The sequence below is a fragment of the Polychytrium aggregatum genome, assembly GCF_025602895.1.
Source record: "Polychytrium aggregatum strain JEL109 chromosome Unknown BJ171scaffold_327, whole genome shotgun sequence".
Taxonomy (NCBI): domain Eukaryota; kingdom Fungi; phylum Chytridiomycota; class Chytridiomycetes; order Polychytriales; genus Polychytrium; species Polychytrium aggregatum.
This window is the reverse complement of record NW_026516529.1, coordinates 3863-19226: the sequence shown is the minus strand read 5'-3', so window position 1 is coordinate 19226 and position 15364 is coordinate 3863. Positions and strand designations below refer to the sequence as shown.

The following is a 15364-nucleotide window of genomic DNA, read 5'->3' as shown; positions in this document are numbered from 1 at the left end:
CCTCGCAGGAAGCCTTCTTAAGTGTGGGAGTGTAGGAGATGGTATCTCCGACGCTGTGCTGCGCGTACTGCGCGTACTGCGCGGCGCAGTGGGTCGTGACCTGTGCTGCGCTTTGCGTTTTCACGCACCGCAGGCAGGCCACCGCAGGGTATACCTGCGGGTTGCCCCCGTTCCCCCCGTTTGTCTGGAGTTCGGTTTTATCGTGAATAAACGTAAGTGCTCCCCGAGCTCACCCGTCCGCTAGAGTAGCCTAGCACCGCCCTGTTCTGCCCCGTCCTGTCTTGTCTTGTACCCCCTCCCTCCCCGTCTTGCCCCAACGTCCCAGTAGTGGACGTTACAAAAGGAATAGGCCGCATTCGATGTGCCCGTTGGAATCACACCCGAGGGCATGTTCAGGTACGAGAGCGTGCCCCATCCACGACTGCCGCTACAGACACAGCAAGACGAGTTGACACTATAGAAGCCGTATGCCGTGGAGTTGGTCAGATACATGACCGGCTGTGCACCCGTGGTGGTCTGCGTGCAGTGGTTTCCGTTGCCGGACTGGTCATACCACTTGGTTACATAGGCCGTCGCCGTGCTGATCCAGGTGCTGTACGGACTCTGGTGAGCGCTGTCGATAAAGAGGTTGCCGCCCATGTCTGCGTAGACGTCGCTACTGGTACTGTCGCTGCTCCGCATGATGTTGATCACGGGGCCGGTGTAGGTGGTCGTGAGCAGGAAGAGTGCATATGCACCCGAGCAGTTGCTCTTGGCCGTCGATGACACCTGGTCCAGAATGCACATCTCCGAGACCGGAGCCGGTTGCTGCGGGATGTTGCTCGTGAACGAGGACGGACTCGCGACGACGCTGTAGATGGTGCGGGTCGAGTTGGTCAGCACCGTGTCTGGGCTGTAGTTGTCGCTGCGGAAGAGCACGGTGCTCGATGTGTTAATGCACGAGAAGATCAGACCCGCCGTCGACCCTGTGCTGTTCCAGCAGAGAAACTCAAACACATTGAGTCCCGGCACGAGCGTGACCGCAATCTTGGTGTACTGCGCGCCGTAATACCACTTGGTGGATCCGACGAGGATCTTGTTCTGGTAAATGAGACTGGCATCGTCGACGATCGCATAGAGTGTGGCACTCACATTCGACGTGCTGGTGTTGCTGTAGCTCACGATAAAGTTGATAATCACATAGTTCGACGCACTGGTCGCTGCACTCGTCGTGTTCCAGAGCCAGCGCGCTGACGAGTCGGGCATCTGGCTCGACGTGAGCAACCACGGACTCATGTTCCAGGCACCAAGATCGCGGGCATAGAACCCTTCGTCACCAGGGCTGCTACCCCATGTGACACTGGTCGAGAATGATCCCGTGTTGTTGAGTCCACAGAGGGCAGCCGCCTGGCCACCGTAGAACTGAGAGAGCTTGACTGCACCACTCGAGCTCACTCCGGGTGCTGCTGTTCGCAGCTGGCTGAACGAGAAGGTGCGGGGCGTGAAGATGAGCGAGAGTCTGTCAAACCACACCTGCATGGTCTGCGTCGAGCCGCACTGCGCCACAGCGTTGAAATACGTCCCCATACCCGTCGCCGTCGTGGCATAGCTCGAGTCGCTCCAAGTCAGGACGGCGCTGCCAGAGACATAGACAACCCATGTGTTGGTGGCCTGGTAGTTGTAGATGATCTGGAGACTGGTCCAGGTGCTCGCGGATATGCCGCTCAGTCCGGTGGAGCTGTAGGCCACGGCCGTGCCGCTCTTGATGATATACACCCCAGCACCCGAGTACGACCCGCTCGAGAAGCTGCTGTTGTAGTTGAAATACACTGCGACACTACCGCTGGTGAGTGTGGCACCCGAGGAACTGGAGCCAAAGATGAAGAACCAGCCGTTGGCAGGGGTCGACCCCACATACCAAGCACCACACTCGAATGACATGTACGAGTACTTGCCGACCGGGACAGCGGACGAGTAATAGTACCCGGTCTGGTTGGTAGCTGTACCCGGAATCATTTCGGCTTGTATGTACGGATCGTACTGGCTGCCGGCTGGCTGTGTCGCAACGCCCGCGATGGTCAACAAGCTGTACCAGTTGAAGAAATTGAAGAGCGTCTGCACGGGTGAGCCATAGGTGACCAGCTTGATGTTGCGGAAGTATTGGTTTGTCGAGGCACCGTATCCCATCGATGCGACACCCCAGTAGCTTCCAGAAGCTGACAGGAATGCGGTGTGGTTTGGATCGGAGTAGGTGTACAGGAGCGATGGTGTGGTCGGGGCACCGCTTGTGCCAATCGAGATGGCCCATGTGTTGTTGGGGCTGCGGTTGTAGACGATCTGGACTGAGTACCAGGTCCCGCTGCCGACGGTGGCGCTGGTGTTGACCCAGACCTTGGATGCCGTGGTGCTGTTGGTGACTCGCCGTGTTGCAGTGGTGTCGTAAAAGTGGATACCCTGTCCCTGCGTGCTGCCGGACCAGATCTCAAAGTTGAATCCACAGGCCGGCGCCGCGAACGAACTCGATGGATTCATGATCGCCGACGTGTTGCCAAAGAAGATATTGGAGCTGTCGGCACTTGCGTTGTCTGTGGAGATCTGGAAGGTGAGCGTGAATGACGCATAATCCTGCACACGCAGCTGCTGTGAGATGCCGGTCATGCTCGAGGTGATCGAGCTGGATGTCATCTGCACCTGGCGAGTCGGGTCACTGCCGGTGATCGTAGGTGTGTACGAGCCGCTCAGAACACCTGTGCTCATCTTGCTGTACCATGTGTATTCGTTAACGGGCACATCGGGCGGATAATACTCTCTGGCCACCTGCGATGCTGCTATGGAACCAGACGTTTGAAGGACCATCTTGAGCTCTGACAAGGGGCGTAGATGAAAAAAATCCCAAGTACACCTCAGTCAAACACAGCCACCAGACATGCCCAAATCCACAACCAAAAAGTACAGCGCAAGACGCCAAACAAAGCACAGATCAAGACGATCTCGAACACATCGTGGTTGTAACGTCCACTACTGGGACGTTGGGGCAAGACGGGGAGGGAGGGGGTACAAGACAAGACAGGACGGGGCAGAACAGGGCGGTGCTAGGCTACTCTAGCGGACGGGTGAGCTCGGGGAGCACTTACGTTTATTCACGATAAAACCGAACTCCAGACAAACGGGGGGAACGGGGGCAACCCGCAGGTATACCCTGCGGTGGCCTGCCTGCGGTGCGTGAAAACGCAAAGCGCAGCACAGGTCACGACCCACTGCGCCGCGCAGTACGCGCAGTACGCGCAGCACAGCGTCGGAGATACCATCTCCTACACTCCCACACTTAAGAAGGCTTCCTGCGAGGAGCCCTGCGTGTGCTCTTTATTTGGGGCTCCTCGAGGTGTTTACCGTATTTACTCAGCTCCTCGGGTGCATGGGACAAGTCCTCCAGTGTTTGCCATGTGTTGCCCGAGTGTGGGTAACCAACCCACTTGACATAAAACCGAAGTGACCCATCAGCCACTTTCTTGTGCCTCACGATCCTTTCGACTTCATATTCTTGAGTATAGTATTGTCCGAGGTCGTCTTCCAGTGGTGCGTCGTCCGGGACACCTTCGTCGGCGTCGGGGAACTGTGCTGGACTGCGGGTCGTGTGGCGACGCAGCTTGGACACATGGAAGACAGGATGGAGCTTGCTTCCAGGTGGCAAGTCCAACAGGTAGTTGAGGGGACTGGGTCGGGCCGCTATCTTGAACGGTCCTCGGTACTTGGGCAACAACTTCTTTGACTGGGCTTCGGGGACCTTGATGTTGTCGGCGTCCAGGTAGACAAGGTCTCCAACTTCAAAGGAGACATCCTGGTGTCGGCGGTCGTAGTACTTCGCCATCACTTGTTGCGCATCCGTGAGCGCGTCGGCGATCATCTTGTGTCGGACTTGATGATCTTTGACAAAGGCACTTGGTTTGGGAGGCAATCCAGCCGTGGACTCGGTCAGTGTCAAGGAGGTGGGAACATCAGGCTGGAATCCGTAGAGCGCCTCAAAGGGGCTCAAGCCAGTTGTGCTCGACTTGGCGGTGTTGTATGCAAACTCTGCATGACTCAGCTGTATGTCCCAGTCGTCTTGGCTGGTCGAGGCGTATGTCCTCAGGTATTGCTCGAGGGTGCGGATCGTCCGCTCGGACTGTCCATCCGTTTGTTGGTGGTGCGAGGTTGACATGTTCAGCTTGGTGCCGAGATGGTCGAACAGACTTGTCCAAAACAAGGAGGTGAATCGGGGGTCTCGATCACTGACGATGGACTTTGGGAGGCCGTGGTGCTTGAACACATGCTTGAAGAACAGCAGTGCAAGGTCAGGCGCGGAGCATGTCGTCTGGCACGGCACAAAGTGTGCCATCTTGCTGAACCTGTCGACAAAGACAGCGATTGCATCGTGGTCCAACTTGGTCGTCGGTAGATGCGTGATGAGATCCATGGACATGCTGGTCCAGGGGCGGTCGGGAACAGGCAGGGGTTGCAGCAATCCTTGCTCTCGGGTCGTGCGTGACTTGACCATCTTGCAGGTATGGCAGGACTCGATGTACTTCTCGACGGTGCGCTTCATTCCAGGCCAGTATGCGACTTTGGCCAGTCGGTCGTATGTCTTCTCGACTCCAAAGTGTCCAGCGAGGGGCGAGTCGTGGACCTCTTGGAGCAACTTGGTCTTCAACGACGGAATGTCCGGCACACAGACACGGCTGTCCTTCTTCAGGAGGAGCAGGCCATCACGCACTGTGTACTCGGATGATTCGTCGTCCTTGGGGAGCTTAGACACCTTTCGGAACAGTTCTCCGAACTGTTTGTCGTTGGCGATGTTGTCTCGGACAACATCCAGCATCGTGTTGTCGACACTGACAGTCGACTCGTACAGTGACGCCAATTGGTAGTCGGGGCGTCGGGACAGTGCGTCAGGCACCACATTGAGTTTGCCTTTCTGGTATACAACCTCGTAGTTGTACTCGGCGAGGAACTCCATCCATCGCGCTTGGCGTCGGCTCAGGTTCTTCTTGGTGTCGAGGTAACGCAGTGACTGGTGGTCCGTCACAATCTTGAAGGGCTTGGCGGTACCGTGGAGGTACACTCGGAACTTCTGCAGCGCGTAGATGATCGCAAGCTGCTCCTTCTCGTGCACGGGATAGTTGATCTCGTGTTGGGACAGTTTGCGCGACTCGAAGGCAACGGGCCTTCCCTCCTGCATCAAAACAGCTCCCACCGCAAAGTCGGAGGCGTCGGTGTGCACGGAGACATCCGTGTTCGGGTCGAACACAGCGAGGACAGGAGCGTTCGTCAAGGCGTGCTTGAGGGTCTCGAACGCTTGGCGTTGTGGGTGGTCCCACACGAAGGGGCACTCTTTGCGGAGTAGGTCTGTGAGTGGACCGGCAGTGCGCGCCAGATCGGGGATGAATCGGCGGTAGTAGTTGACGAGACCGAGAAACGACTGCACGTCAGAGACGCATGCGAGCGGCGGCCACTCGACCACAGACTTGACCTTGGCGGGGTCGACTTCGATTCCTCTTCCTGAGACAACGTGTCCCAGGAACGGGACTTGATTCTTGAAGAACTCACACTTGGACAGTTTGGCATACAACTTGTGCTCGCGTAGCTTGGCCAGCACGCGGGCGACATGACCTTCATGGGTCGCTTCATCCTTGCTGTACACAAGGATATCATCCAGGTACACGATGACAGAGTTGTCGAGCTCTTGGCGGAACACATCGTTCATCAGCTGCATGAACGTGGCAGGTGCGTTCGTCAATCCGAACGGCAGCACTAGGAACTCGTACAGTCCGTAGCGAGTCCTGAAGGCGGTCTTGTGGACATCATCCTCGTGGATGCGGATCTGATGGTAGCCTGAGCGGAGGTCTATCTTGCTAAAGACCTTTGCTCCACTCAGACGATCCATCAACTCGTCGATCCTGGGCAACGGGTAGGTGTTCTTGATGGTCTGTTTGTTTAGTGCGCGATAGTCGACGCACATCCTGAGATCACCTTCTTTCTTCTTGACAAAGAGCACTGGTGCACCATACGGTGACTGGCTCGGGCGGATGAACCCATGGGCGAGGAGGTCATCCAACTGGCGCTTGAGTTCGTCCATCTCCGTCAGCGACAGTTGGTACGTCGGTCTTGACGGAGGCGACGAGCCTGGTTCGATGTCGATGCGATGATCGACGGTGCGTTGGGGTGGCAGGCATTGTGGCAACTGGTCGGGGAATACGTCCTTGTACTCGTCGAGCAGCTTGGTCACCACAGGCGGGGGACCGGGACCGGCTTGGTCGGTGTCGTCGACCTCACGCACGACACAGAGGAACGACGTGTCCTTCTTGATCAGCCTCTTGAATTGCATGGCTGAGAGGAGAGGTGGCATGTTGGGTGAGGCCATGCCCTGCAGGACAATGTCAGGGCCAACACGGACAGTGCGGCCTTTCCAGTCGACGACTGGAGTCGGCTCGGCACGAGCAAGCCAGCTCATGCCGAGGATGGCATCGAACTTGGTGTCGATCACTTGGAACAACAGGACAGGATGGTACTTGGGATGGAGGGCCACTCGCAGGACCACTTGGTGTGTGCACTGCTGCACACGATCGTCTGCAAGCGCCACACTCATCGGCGACTTCTTCTTGGTTGCATGTATGTTGAGCTCCTGGAGCAAGCGTCTGCTGACAAAGTTGCAGCTTGCTCCAGAGTCCACCATCATTCGGACGGTGTGACCTTGGACGGTGGCAGGGAGGTACAGCAGGGACTCTTCATGGTCCTCCTGCACAGCCTCCTGCACCATGACTTGACTTGGGGGAACGGGCGACACTTGGTCTTGGTTGGCTTCATCACGGCCACTCGGACATTTTGGATAGGGTTCGGCCATTGCGGGGGCCTGCGGCGTCAGCACGCCATTGCACACGACGTCCACGGCTTGCGGACACATGTCGGAAGCATCCGACACACACGACTTGACAGGGGTGAGGGCACAGGCGGTCCTGTCCCTCAAGGGTTCTTGATTTTCTTTTTTGTTTTGGTTTTCAATTTTGGTTTTCTCTTCACGTTCGTGGAGAGGCAGGCGGCTTGCGCCACCATGCACCTCTCGCACGACGCACAACACTTGGTTTGTTTCTCCTTCGGGGGAGGGGGCGAGGTGAACTTCCTCTGGAGACGCGTGGACTGCATTGAGCAATCCACGGCGTTGGTCTCCTACTAGGGCTCCAGAGCCACCTAGTAGGGTCGGCCGTTTCCCGACTTCATGGGGCACTCCTTGGCCTGGTGTCCCGGTCGGTGACAGAAGAAGCAGGAACCATGGCGGAGGTCCTCCTGCTTCTGTCTGTCCTTGGGGGAGACAGTGGCAGCTTGCTGGAACCGGGAGCGGGGAGGGCCACGAGCCTCCATGGCGTTGACGTCAACGTCCATGGGCTCAGGCATGGGTCTTGCGGGCGGGGCCGGGCGAGGCGGACGGGCTGGGACGTGATGAGACCGATGGCCGCCTGCCAGCTGCGGGTAGAACTGGCGGCCATGGTACTGGACGTTGTCGAGGTTCTCGGCAACGTCCATCATCACGTCCAGGGACTTGCGGGCATCAGGGTTGCTGGCGATGTACTCTCTGATCTTGGGCTTGAGGCCCTTCTGGAAGAGGTACATCGCATCAGCAGAGCCCAGCTCCTCAATCTGGGAGGAGAGGTCTTCAAACTCCTCGATGTAGCGGGTCACAGAACCACGCTGCACGAGAGAGTATAGCTTGTCACGGGCAATGAGTTCAGCATTGGGGCTGCCGAAGCGGCGACGGAGGCGGTCCTTGAAGTCGTCAAACACACCTTCGCTCTGCTCGTCGAACCCTTGGCGGCGGTACCAACGGTACGCCTGGTCCTTTAAGCAGAGCTTGGCGGCGACGATGTGGTGGGTGGGGGCGACTTGGGCAGCATCGAGGTAGTCCTCGAGTTGCTGCAGCCAGTCCTCCACCGAGGAGGAGCGGCTCTTCCCAGTAAACACTGGGGCACGGAAGGTCTTGAGGAAGGCTTCCGGAAGTGGGCGGGGGTTGCTCATGGCAGGGGCAGGCTCCAGGGACAGAGAGGAGAGTCGGTCGGCAAGAGAGGCGGGATCCAGCTTGAGGATCTAGAAAGAGGACAAACAGGACGAAAACAAGACGAGGATTTCCGATGCTACCATGTAACGTCCACTACTGGGACGTTGGGGCAAGACGGGGAGGGAGGGGGTACAAGACAAGACAGGACGGGGCAGAACAGGGCGGTGCTAGGCTACTCTAGCGGACGGGTGAGCTCGGGGAGCACTTACGTTTATTCACGATAAAACCGAACTCCAGACAAACGGGGGGAACGGGGGCAACCCGCAGGTATACCCTGCGGTGGCCTGCCTGCGGTGCGTGAAAACGCAAAGCGCAGCACAGGTCACGACCCACTGCGCCGCGCAGTACGCGCAGTACGCGCAGCACAGCGTCGGAGATACCATCTCCTACAGTGGTGGCAAGGATTTCAAGATCTCTGGTGAACGCGCTCGTTCCAAAGCTGAAGCAAACCCCACCAAGAAGGCCACCCAGGAACCCAGTGATTGCGGCTGCAAGATCATGAAACCAGAGACAGGTGACTTTTGTGGTGATTCTGTTGTCGAAGGCACTGCATACTGCACTGATCATCTCAAGAAGCAGTTCCACGTGGAGATCAAGGGCAAGTTCCCCTTTGGAATGCGCATGTACGCCACAGGGCCAAGTTCCAGGATTGCATTTGAGAAGGACGCTGTCATCATCCACTGCGACAACCAAGGTATCTGTGCTCGTCTGGGACTCGGTGGCGCAGCCCTTGACGATTGGGACCCAAGCTTTTGCACGTCTAGCATGGATGTTCTCATTCGACAGAGCAGCGACAAGGATGAAATCAATGCTCGCTACGTGAACTGGAAGAGCGAAAATGAACTGGTTCTCAAGGCCACCAAGACCATTTACGGTGGCGATGAGATCGTGGCCGACTTCACCGAGCTGATCGACCTGGCCGACGAGGACGACAAAGTGTCACGCACCCTGCTCACGAGTGACGTTTTCATTCTGCTCGATGGTCCAGCCATCTTTGGAGACGACCCCAGAGAAATGGAGAAAGTTGGCGCTGTATTTGAAAAACTCATCAAGAAACACAAGCATGTCTTTGTACAATTGGGTCATGACATTGGAGCAAATGACATGAGGGATCTTCTGCGCGAAGCAGGTCACAAATTCAAAATTCTCAATCTCGACGATCACCCCTATTTGTATCGTTACATTCTGGACACGTATGGCGATGCATCTGGGGTGCTGTTCATTGATGGGAAACCACAAAACATGGCAGAGCTCTGGGTGAGCACAAATGCAAAGCTCGATGGCTCACAGAAGAAGAGCAAGAGTGGCAAAAACGGGGGGCGTCATCCCAAAAGCAAAACCAGGAACTCTGTGGGTGGCTCTCGTTTCAGAGGACGCCATCATAGTCGTCGGAAGACTCGTCAATATCGAGCAAGCCGGCGTTGAGTTCGTTGCTGGCATCGAAGCGAATGTGCTGCGCACTCGGGGGAGGGTTGCGGATGATCCGGGTGGTGCGGCGAACGACGACTCGCGAGGGATTATCATGGGTCGTGGTCGTGGTTGTGGTTGTCGTGTTGGCAGGGACACTGTTTGTAGGAGCGACGGCAGTGAACGGCGCCAATATATCGAGCTGCGGGGACATGTAGCTGTCAAAGGTCAGTGCAAGCGTGCTCGTGGTTGGAGGTGACTGGGAAGTCGCAGGCATGCCCGGCGTGGTAGCAGTTCCGGTTCCGTCACCGGCTCCGGTTGTAGTCACAGTTGTAGGGGGAGAGTTAGCGACTCGGCTCAGGACTGTGCTGAAGATCCTCATGACGTCGGCGGACTGATCCGCACCGATATCGATACCAACATGGACGGTACGATCACCAGACATGCACTGGAGCCAATTGTACAGCATATCGATATCATTCGAGGTGACCGCATGACCACGCTCCATCGGAGTGAGATGCATCAGGCCAGAATTGAGACTCAAGGTGACCAAATCCAACATCAGTCGCACAAGGGCAGGTGAGTGAGCCAGTGGATCGGTAGTGTTCATCCAACTCATCTCACGGGTCATATCCCGGAGCATCTCGATGTTTCGCATGCAGACACGGAGGCGGTTGTAGAGATGCTTGCGTGTGCGATGCCAGGCGCGGTACATCTGGGTGTCGTTGTAGAAGCTGGTTCTGCAAATGACACACTTGTACGAGCCCTCGACCAGGACTTTGTAGCATGGGCGGCACACGAAATGGGTGCAGCCAGCGAATTGGTTGACGGACGTGACATCCCTCATACAGATCGGGCAGGACTGGGCGGTTTCAAGCTTGACCTCTGGCATCGTGAATGCGTGTTTCGTTGTCGGACCCACGCGAGTTCTACAGATATATAGTATTTTTTCCTTTAGAGTTTTTCTCCAACACTGTCGAGGAGACAGCCAGCATACTGCCCGTACCACTCCGACAGAGATTTGCGCCCAATGGCCACACCGGGTTGACTCTTGCGCGGCCACGAACACCTCTTGGCAACCATCGAACAACTTGTACCCACCCTGGTCTTCGATGCCAGAGTATCGGACGGCTTACCATGGCCACTTGACACACCCCCGCGAAGCTGTGACATCAATCTTTTCTTTCCGGACACTGGTCGCCCTTTCTTACTACTCAAAGACCCTTTCGATGGTCGCGTTCTGGTTTTACGCACATGGGAGTGTGTACTGCCGCCTTTTCGGGTCTTGGAGACCTGTGTCTTGCGGCGCTGCTGCTTGGTCTTGCTCTTCTTGTTGGTGGATCCGGTGTTCTTTCGTACAGTGAGTCTCATTGTTTCACAGGTTGTACTGCCTTTGGTTGCTCAAAATTTTCTGCCAACGTCGTTGATGTTGTCAAAGAAAAGCTCGCGGAAGGTGGATATATCGTCGTCGTATATGATCTTATGGTTGATTTCATTCAGAGACGCCCCCATCAAGCAGACCTGCAGGACAAAATAGATTGCATAGACGCCACACTCACTGTCACCAGATTGATGAGCGGTGGTGTTGTATCGACATATACCACAGTGTTGATCGATGAACTCCTGTATGAAGCGATGGCGCCGGTATTTTGGATACTGGCTGGGGAGCTTTCCCGTCGAATCGAAAAACTCACCGTACCACAGCTGCTTTCGCTTGCTATACTGGATCACGAGGGCAACCCAGTGCTCACCTGGCTTGTCTGTCGGGTCGGTGTTGAACACAATCGCATTCTTGCGGGTGGGGTCGGGGTTGAATTTCAGCAACCCAAGCGCAAACCAGTCACATGGCAGTGCCCCCCAATACTTGAAATTTCCCAACTCGGCGTACTGCTTCAATACGTTGTCTATGTGCATCGTCCAGAGCCAGCTCTTGGGCGGTGCAGGACGAAAGACGGTCTTTTGCATCTTGCGGAGCATTCGCTTTTCTTCCTGCGCGAGCACAAGTTGCGGATAGAGTTGCAGTGCGCGCCGGAGCCAATATCGTTGATCCTTGTCGGGAAAGGTTTCTTGCAGCTTGGCGATCGCATCGGAGCGCGTTCGAAAGCGGTCATGTCCTTCGTTGAAGATTCGTAGAAGCAATTGGAGCTGCTCGTCCGAATAGCAGCTATATTGGTCACCATTGGATGTCGGGGCACAGCTCGAGCATATGGCGAAATCTGGCACGATGGTCTCGTCGGCAGTGGTGTCGTGCTCAAACAGAGTGTCTTCGTCGGTCATTGATGCGGTAGGCTGGAGAGAAGCTGCGAAAAAAACGCAGTAAGGACATTTTTCTAGAGCATGGGTATACACTACCCTTCCAGTCTCTGGATTCAGCATGTCGTTCCCCGTGTGTCGCTGGCTTCTGCTTCTCCCCGAAATCGTCCAGGCACATGGTGTCTGCCCTCTGCTCGTGTAGGAGATGGTATCTCCGACGCTGTGCTGCGCGTACTGCGCGTACTGCGCGGCGCAGTGGGTCGTGACCTGTGCTGCGCTTTGCGTTTTCACGCACCGCAGGCAGGCCACCGCAGGGTATACCTGCGGGTTGCCCCCGTTCCCCCCGTTTGTCTGGAGTTCGGTTTTATCGTGAATAAACGTAAGTGCTCCCCGAGCTCACCCGTCCGCTAGAGTAGCCTAGCACCGCCCTGTTCTGCCCCGTCCTGTCTTGTCTTGTACCCCCTCCCTCCCCGTCTTGCCCCAACGTCCCAGTAGTGGACGTTACATGGTAGCATCGGAAATCCTCGTCTTGTTTTCGTCCTGTTTGTCCTCTTTCTAGATCCTCAAGCTGGATCCCGCCTCTCTTGCCGACCGACTCTCCTCTCTGTCCCTGGAGCCTGCCCCTGCCATGAGCAACCCCCGCCCACTTCCGGAAGCCTTCCTCAAGACCTTCCGTGCCCCAGTGTTTACTGGGAAGAGCCGCTCCTCCTCGGTGGAGGACTGGCTGCAGCAACTCGAGGACTACCTCGATGCTGCCCAAGTCGCCCCCACCCACCACATCGTCGCCGCCAAGCTCTGCTTAAAGGACCAGGCGTACCGTTGGTACCGCCGCCAAGGGTTCGACGAGCAGAGCGAAGGTGTGTTTGACGACTTCAAGGACCGCCTCCGTCGCCGCTTCGGCAGCCCCAATGCTGAACTCATTGCCCGTGACAAGCTATACTCTCTCGTGCAGCGTGGTTCTGTGACCCGCTACATCGAGGAGTTTGAAGACCTCTCCTCCCAGATTGAGGAGCTGGGCTCTGCTGATGCGATGTACCTCTTCCAGAAGGGCCTCAAGCCCAAGATCAGAGAGTACATCGCCAGCAACCCTGATGCCCGCAAGTCCCTGGACGTGATGATGGACGTTGCCGAGAACCTCGACAACGTCCAGTACCATGGCCGCCAGTTCTACCCGCAGCTGGCAGGCGGCCATCGGTCTCATCACGTCCCAGCCCGTCCGCCTCGCCCGGCCCCGCCCGCAAGACCCATGCCTGAGCCCATGGACGTTGACGTCAACGCCATGGAGGCTCGTGGCCCTCCCCGCTCCCGGTTCCAGCAAGCTGCCACTGTCTCCCCCAAGGACAGACAGAAGCAGGAGGACCTCCGCCATGGTTCCTGCTTCTTCTGTCACCGACCGGGACACCAGGCCAAGGAGTGCCCCATGAAGTCGGGAAACGGCCGACCCTACTAGGTGGCTCTGGAGCCCTAGTAGGAGACCAACGCCGTGGATTGCTCAATGCAGTCCACGCGTCTCCAGAGGAAGTTCACCTCGCCCCCTCCCCCGAAGGAGAAACAAACCAAGTGTTGTGCGTCGTGCGAGAGGTGCATGGTGGCGCAAGCCGCCTGCCTCTCCACGAACGTGAAGAGAAAACCAAAATTGAAAACCAAAACAAAAAAGAAAATCAAGAACCCTTGAGGGACAGGACCGCCTGTGCCCTCACCCCTGTCAAGTCGTGTGTGTCGGATGCTTCCGACATGTGTCCGCAAGCCGTGGACGTCGTGTGCAATGGCGTGCTGACGCCGCAGGCCCCCGCAATGGCCGAACCCTATCCAAAATGTCCGAGTGGCCGTGATGAAGCCAACCAAGACCAAGTGTCGCCCGTTCCCCCAAGTCAAGTCATGGTGCAGGAGGCTGTGCAGGAGGACCATGAAGAGTCCCTGCTGTACCTCCCTGCCACCGTCCAAGGTCACACCGTCCGAATGATGGTGGACTCTGGAGCAAGCTGCAACTTTGTCAGCAGACGCTTGCTCCAGGAGCTCAACATACATGCAACCAAGAAGAAGTCGCCGATGAGTGTGGCGCTTGCAGACGATCGTGTGCAGCAGTGCACACACCAAGTGGTCCTGCGAGTGGCCCTCCATCCCAAGTACCATCCTGTCCTGTTGTTCCAAGTGATCGACACCAAGTTCGATGCCATCCTCGGCATGAGCTGGCTTGCTCGTGCCGAGCCGACTCCAGTCGTCGACTGGAAAGGCCGCACTGTCCGTGTTGGCCCTGACATTGTCCTGCAGGGCATGGCCTCACCCAACATGCCACCTCTCCTCTCAGCCATGCAATTCAAGAGGCTGATCAAGAAGGACACGTCGTTCCTCTGTGTCGTGCGTGAGGTCGACGACACCGACCAAGCCGGTCCCGGTCCCCCGCCTGTGGTGACCAAGCTGCTCGACGAGTACAAGGACGTATTCCCCGACCAGTTGCCACAATGCCTGCCACCCCAACGCACCGTCGATCATCGCATCGACATCGAACCAGGCTCGTCGCCTCCGTCAAGACCGACGTACCAACTGTCGCTGACGGAGATGGACGAACTCAAGCGCCAGTTGGATGACCTCCTCGCCCATGGGTTCATCCGCCCGAGCCAGTCACCGTATGGTGCACCAGTGCTCTTTGTCAAGAAGAAAGAAGGTGATCTCAGGATGTGCGTCGACTATCGCGCACTAAACAAACAGACCATCAAGAACACCTACCCGTTGCCCAGGATCGACGAGTTGATGGATCGTCTGAGTGGAGCAAAGGTCTTTAGCAAGATAGACCTCCGCTCAGGCTACCATCAGATCCGCATCCACGAGGATGATGTCCACAAGACCGCCTTCAGGACTCGCTACGGACTGTACGAGTTCCTAGTGCTGCCGTTCGGATTGACGAACGCACCTGCCACGTTCATGCAGCTGATGAACGATGTGTTCCGCCAAGAGCTCGACAACTCTGTCATCGTGTACCTGGATGATATCCTTGTGTACAGCAAGGATGAAGCGACCCATGAAGGTCATGTCGCCCGCGTGCTGGCCAAGCTACGCGAGCACAAGTTGTATGCCAAACTGTCCAAGTGTGAGTTCTTCAAGAATCAAGTCCCGTTCCTGGGACACGTTGTCTCAGGAAGAGGAATCGAAGTCGACCCCGCCAAGGTCAAGTCTGTGGTCGAGTGGCCGCCGCTCGCATGCGTCTCTGACGTGCAGTCGTTTCTCGGTCTCGTCAACTACTACCGCCGATTCATCCCCGATCTGGCGCGCACTGCCGGTCCACTCACAGACCTACTCCGCAAAGAGTGCCCCTTCGTGTGGGACCACCCACAACGCCAAGCGTTCGAGACCCTCAAGCACGCCTTGACGAACGCTCCTGTCCTCGCTGTGTTCGACCCGAACACGGATGTCTCCGTGCACACCGACGCCTCCGACTTTGCGGTGGGAGCTGTTTTGATGCAGGAGGGAAGGCCCGTTGCCTTCGAGTCGCGCAAACTGTCCCAACACGAGATCAACTATCCCGTGCACGAGAAGGAGCAGCTTGCGATCATCTACGCGCTGCAGAAGTTCCGAGTGTACCTCCACGGTACCGCCAAGCCCTTCAAGATTGTGACGGACCACCAGTCACTGCGTTACCTCGAC

General features: G+C 57.0%; 1 protein-coding gene across 1 annotated transcript; it reads right to left on the bottom strand.

The window, feature by feature from the left end:
• Positions 1 to 240: 240 nt before the first annotated feature.
• BJ171DRAFT_608339 (uncharacterized protein) lies at positions 241 to 2736 on the bottom strand (the record flags this gene model as incomplete). The annotated part of the gene is made up of 1 exon (XM_053115236.1): positions 241 to 2736. One exon carries the CDS (start codon positions 2734 to 2736, stop codon positions 241 to 243), a length of 2496 nt encoding a protein of 831 aa, XP_052961387.1.
• Between the last annotated feature and the right edge of the window lie 12628 nt (positions 2737 to 15364).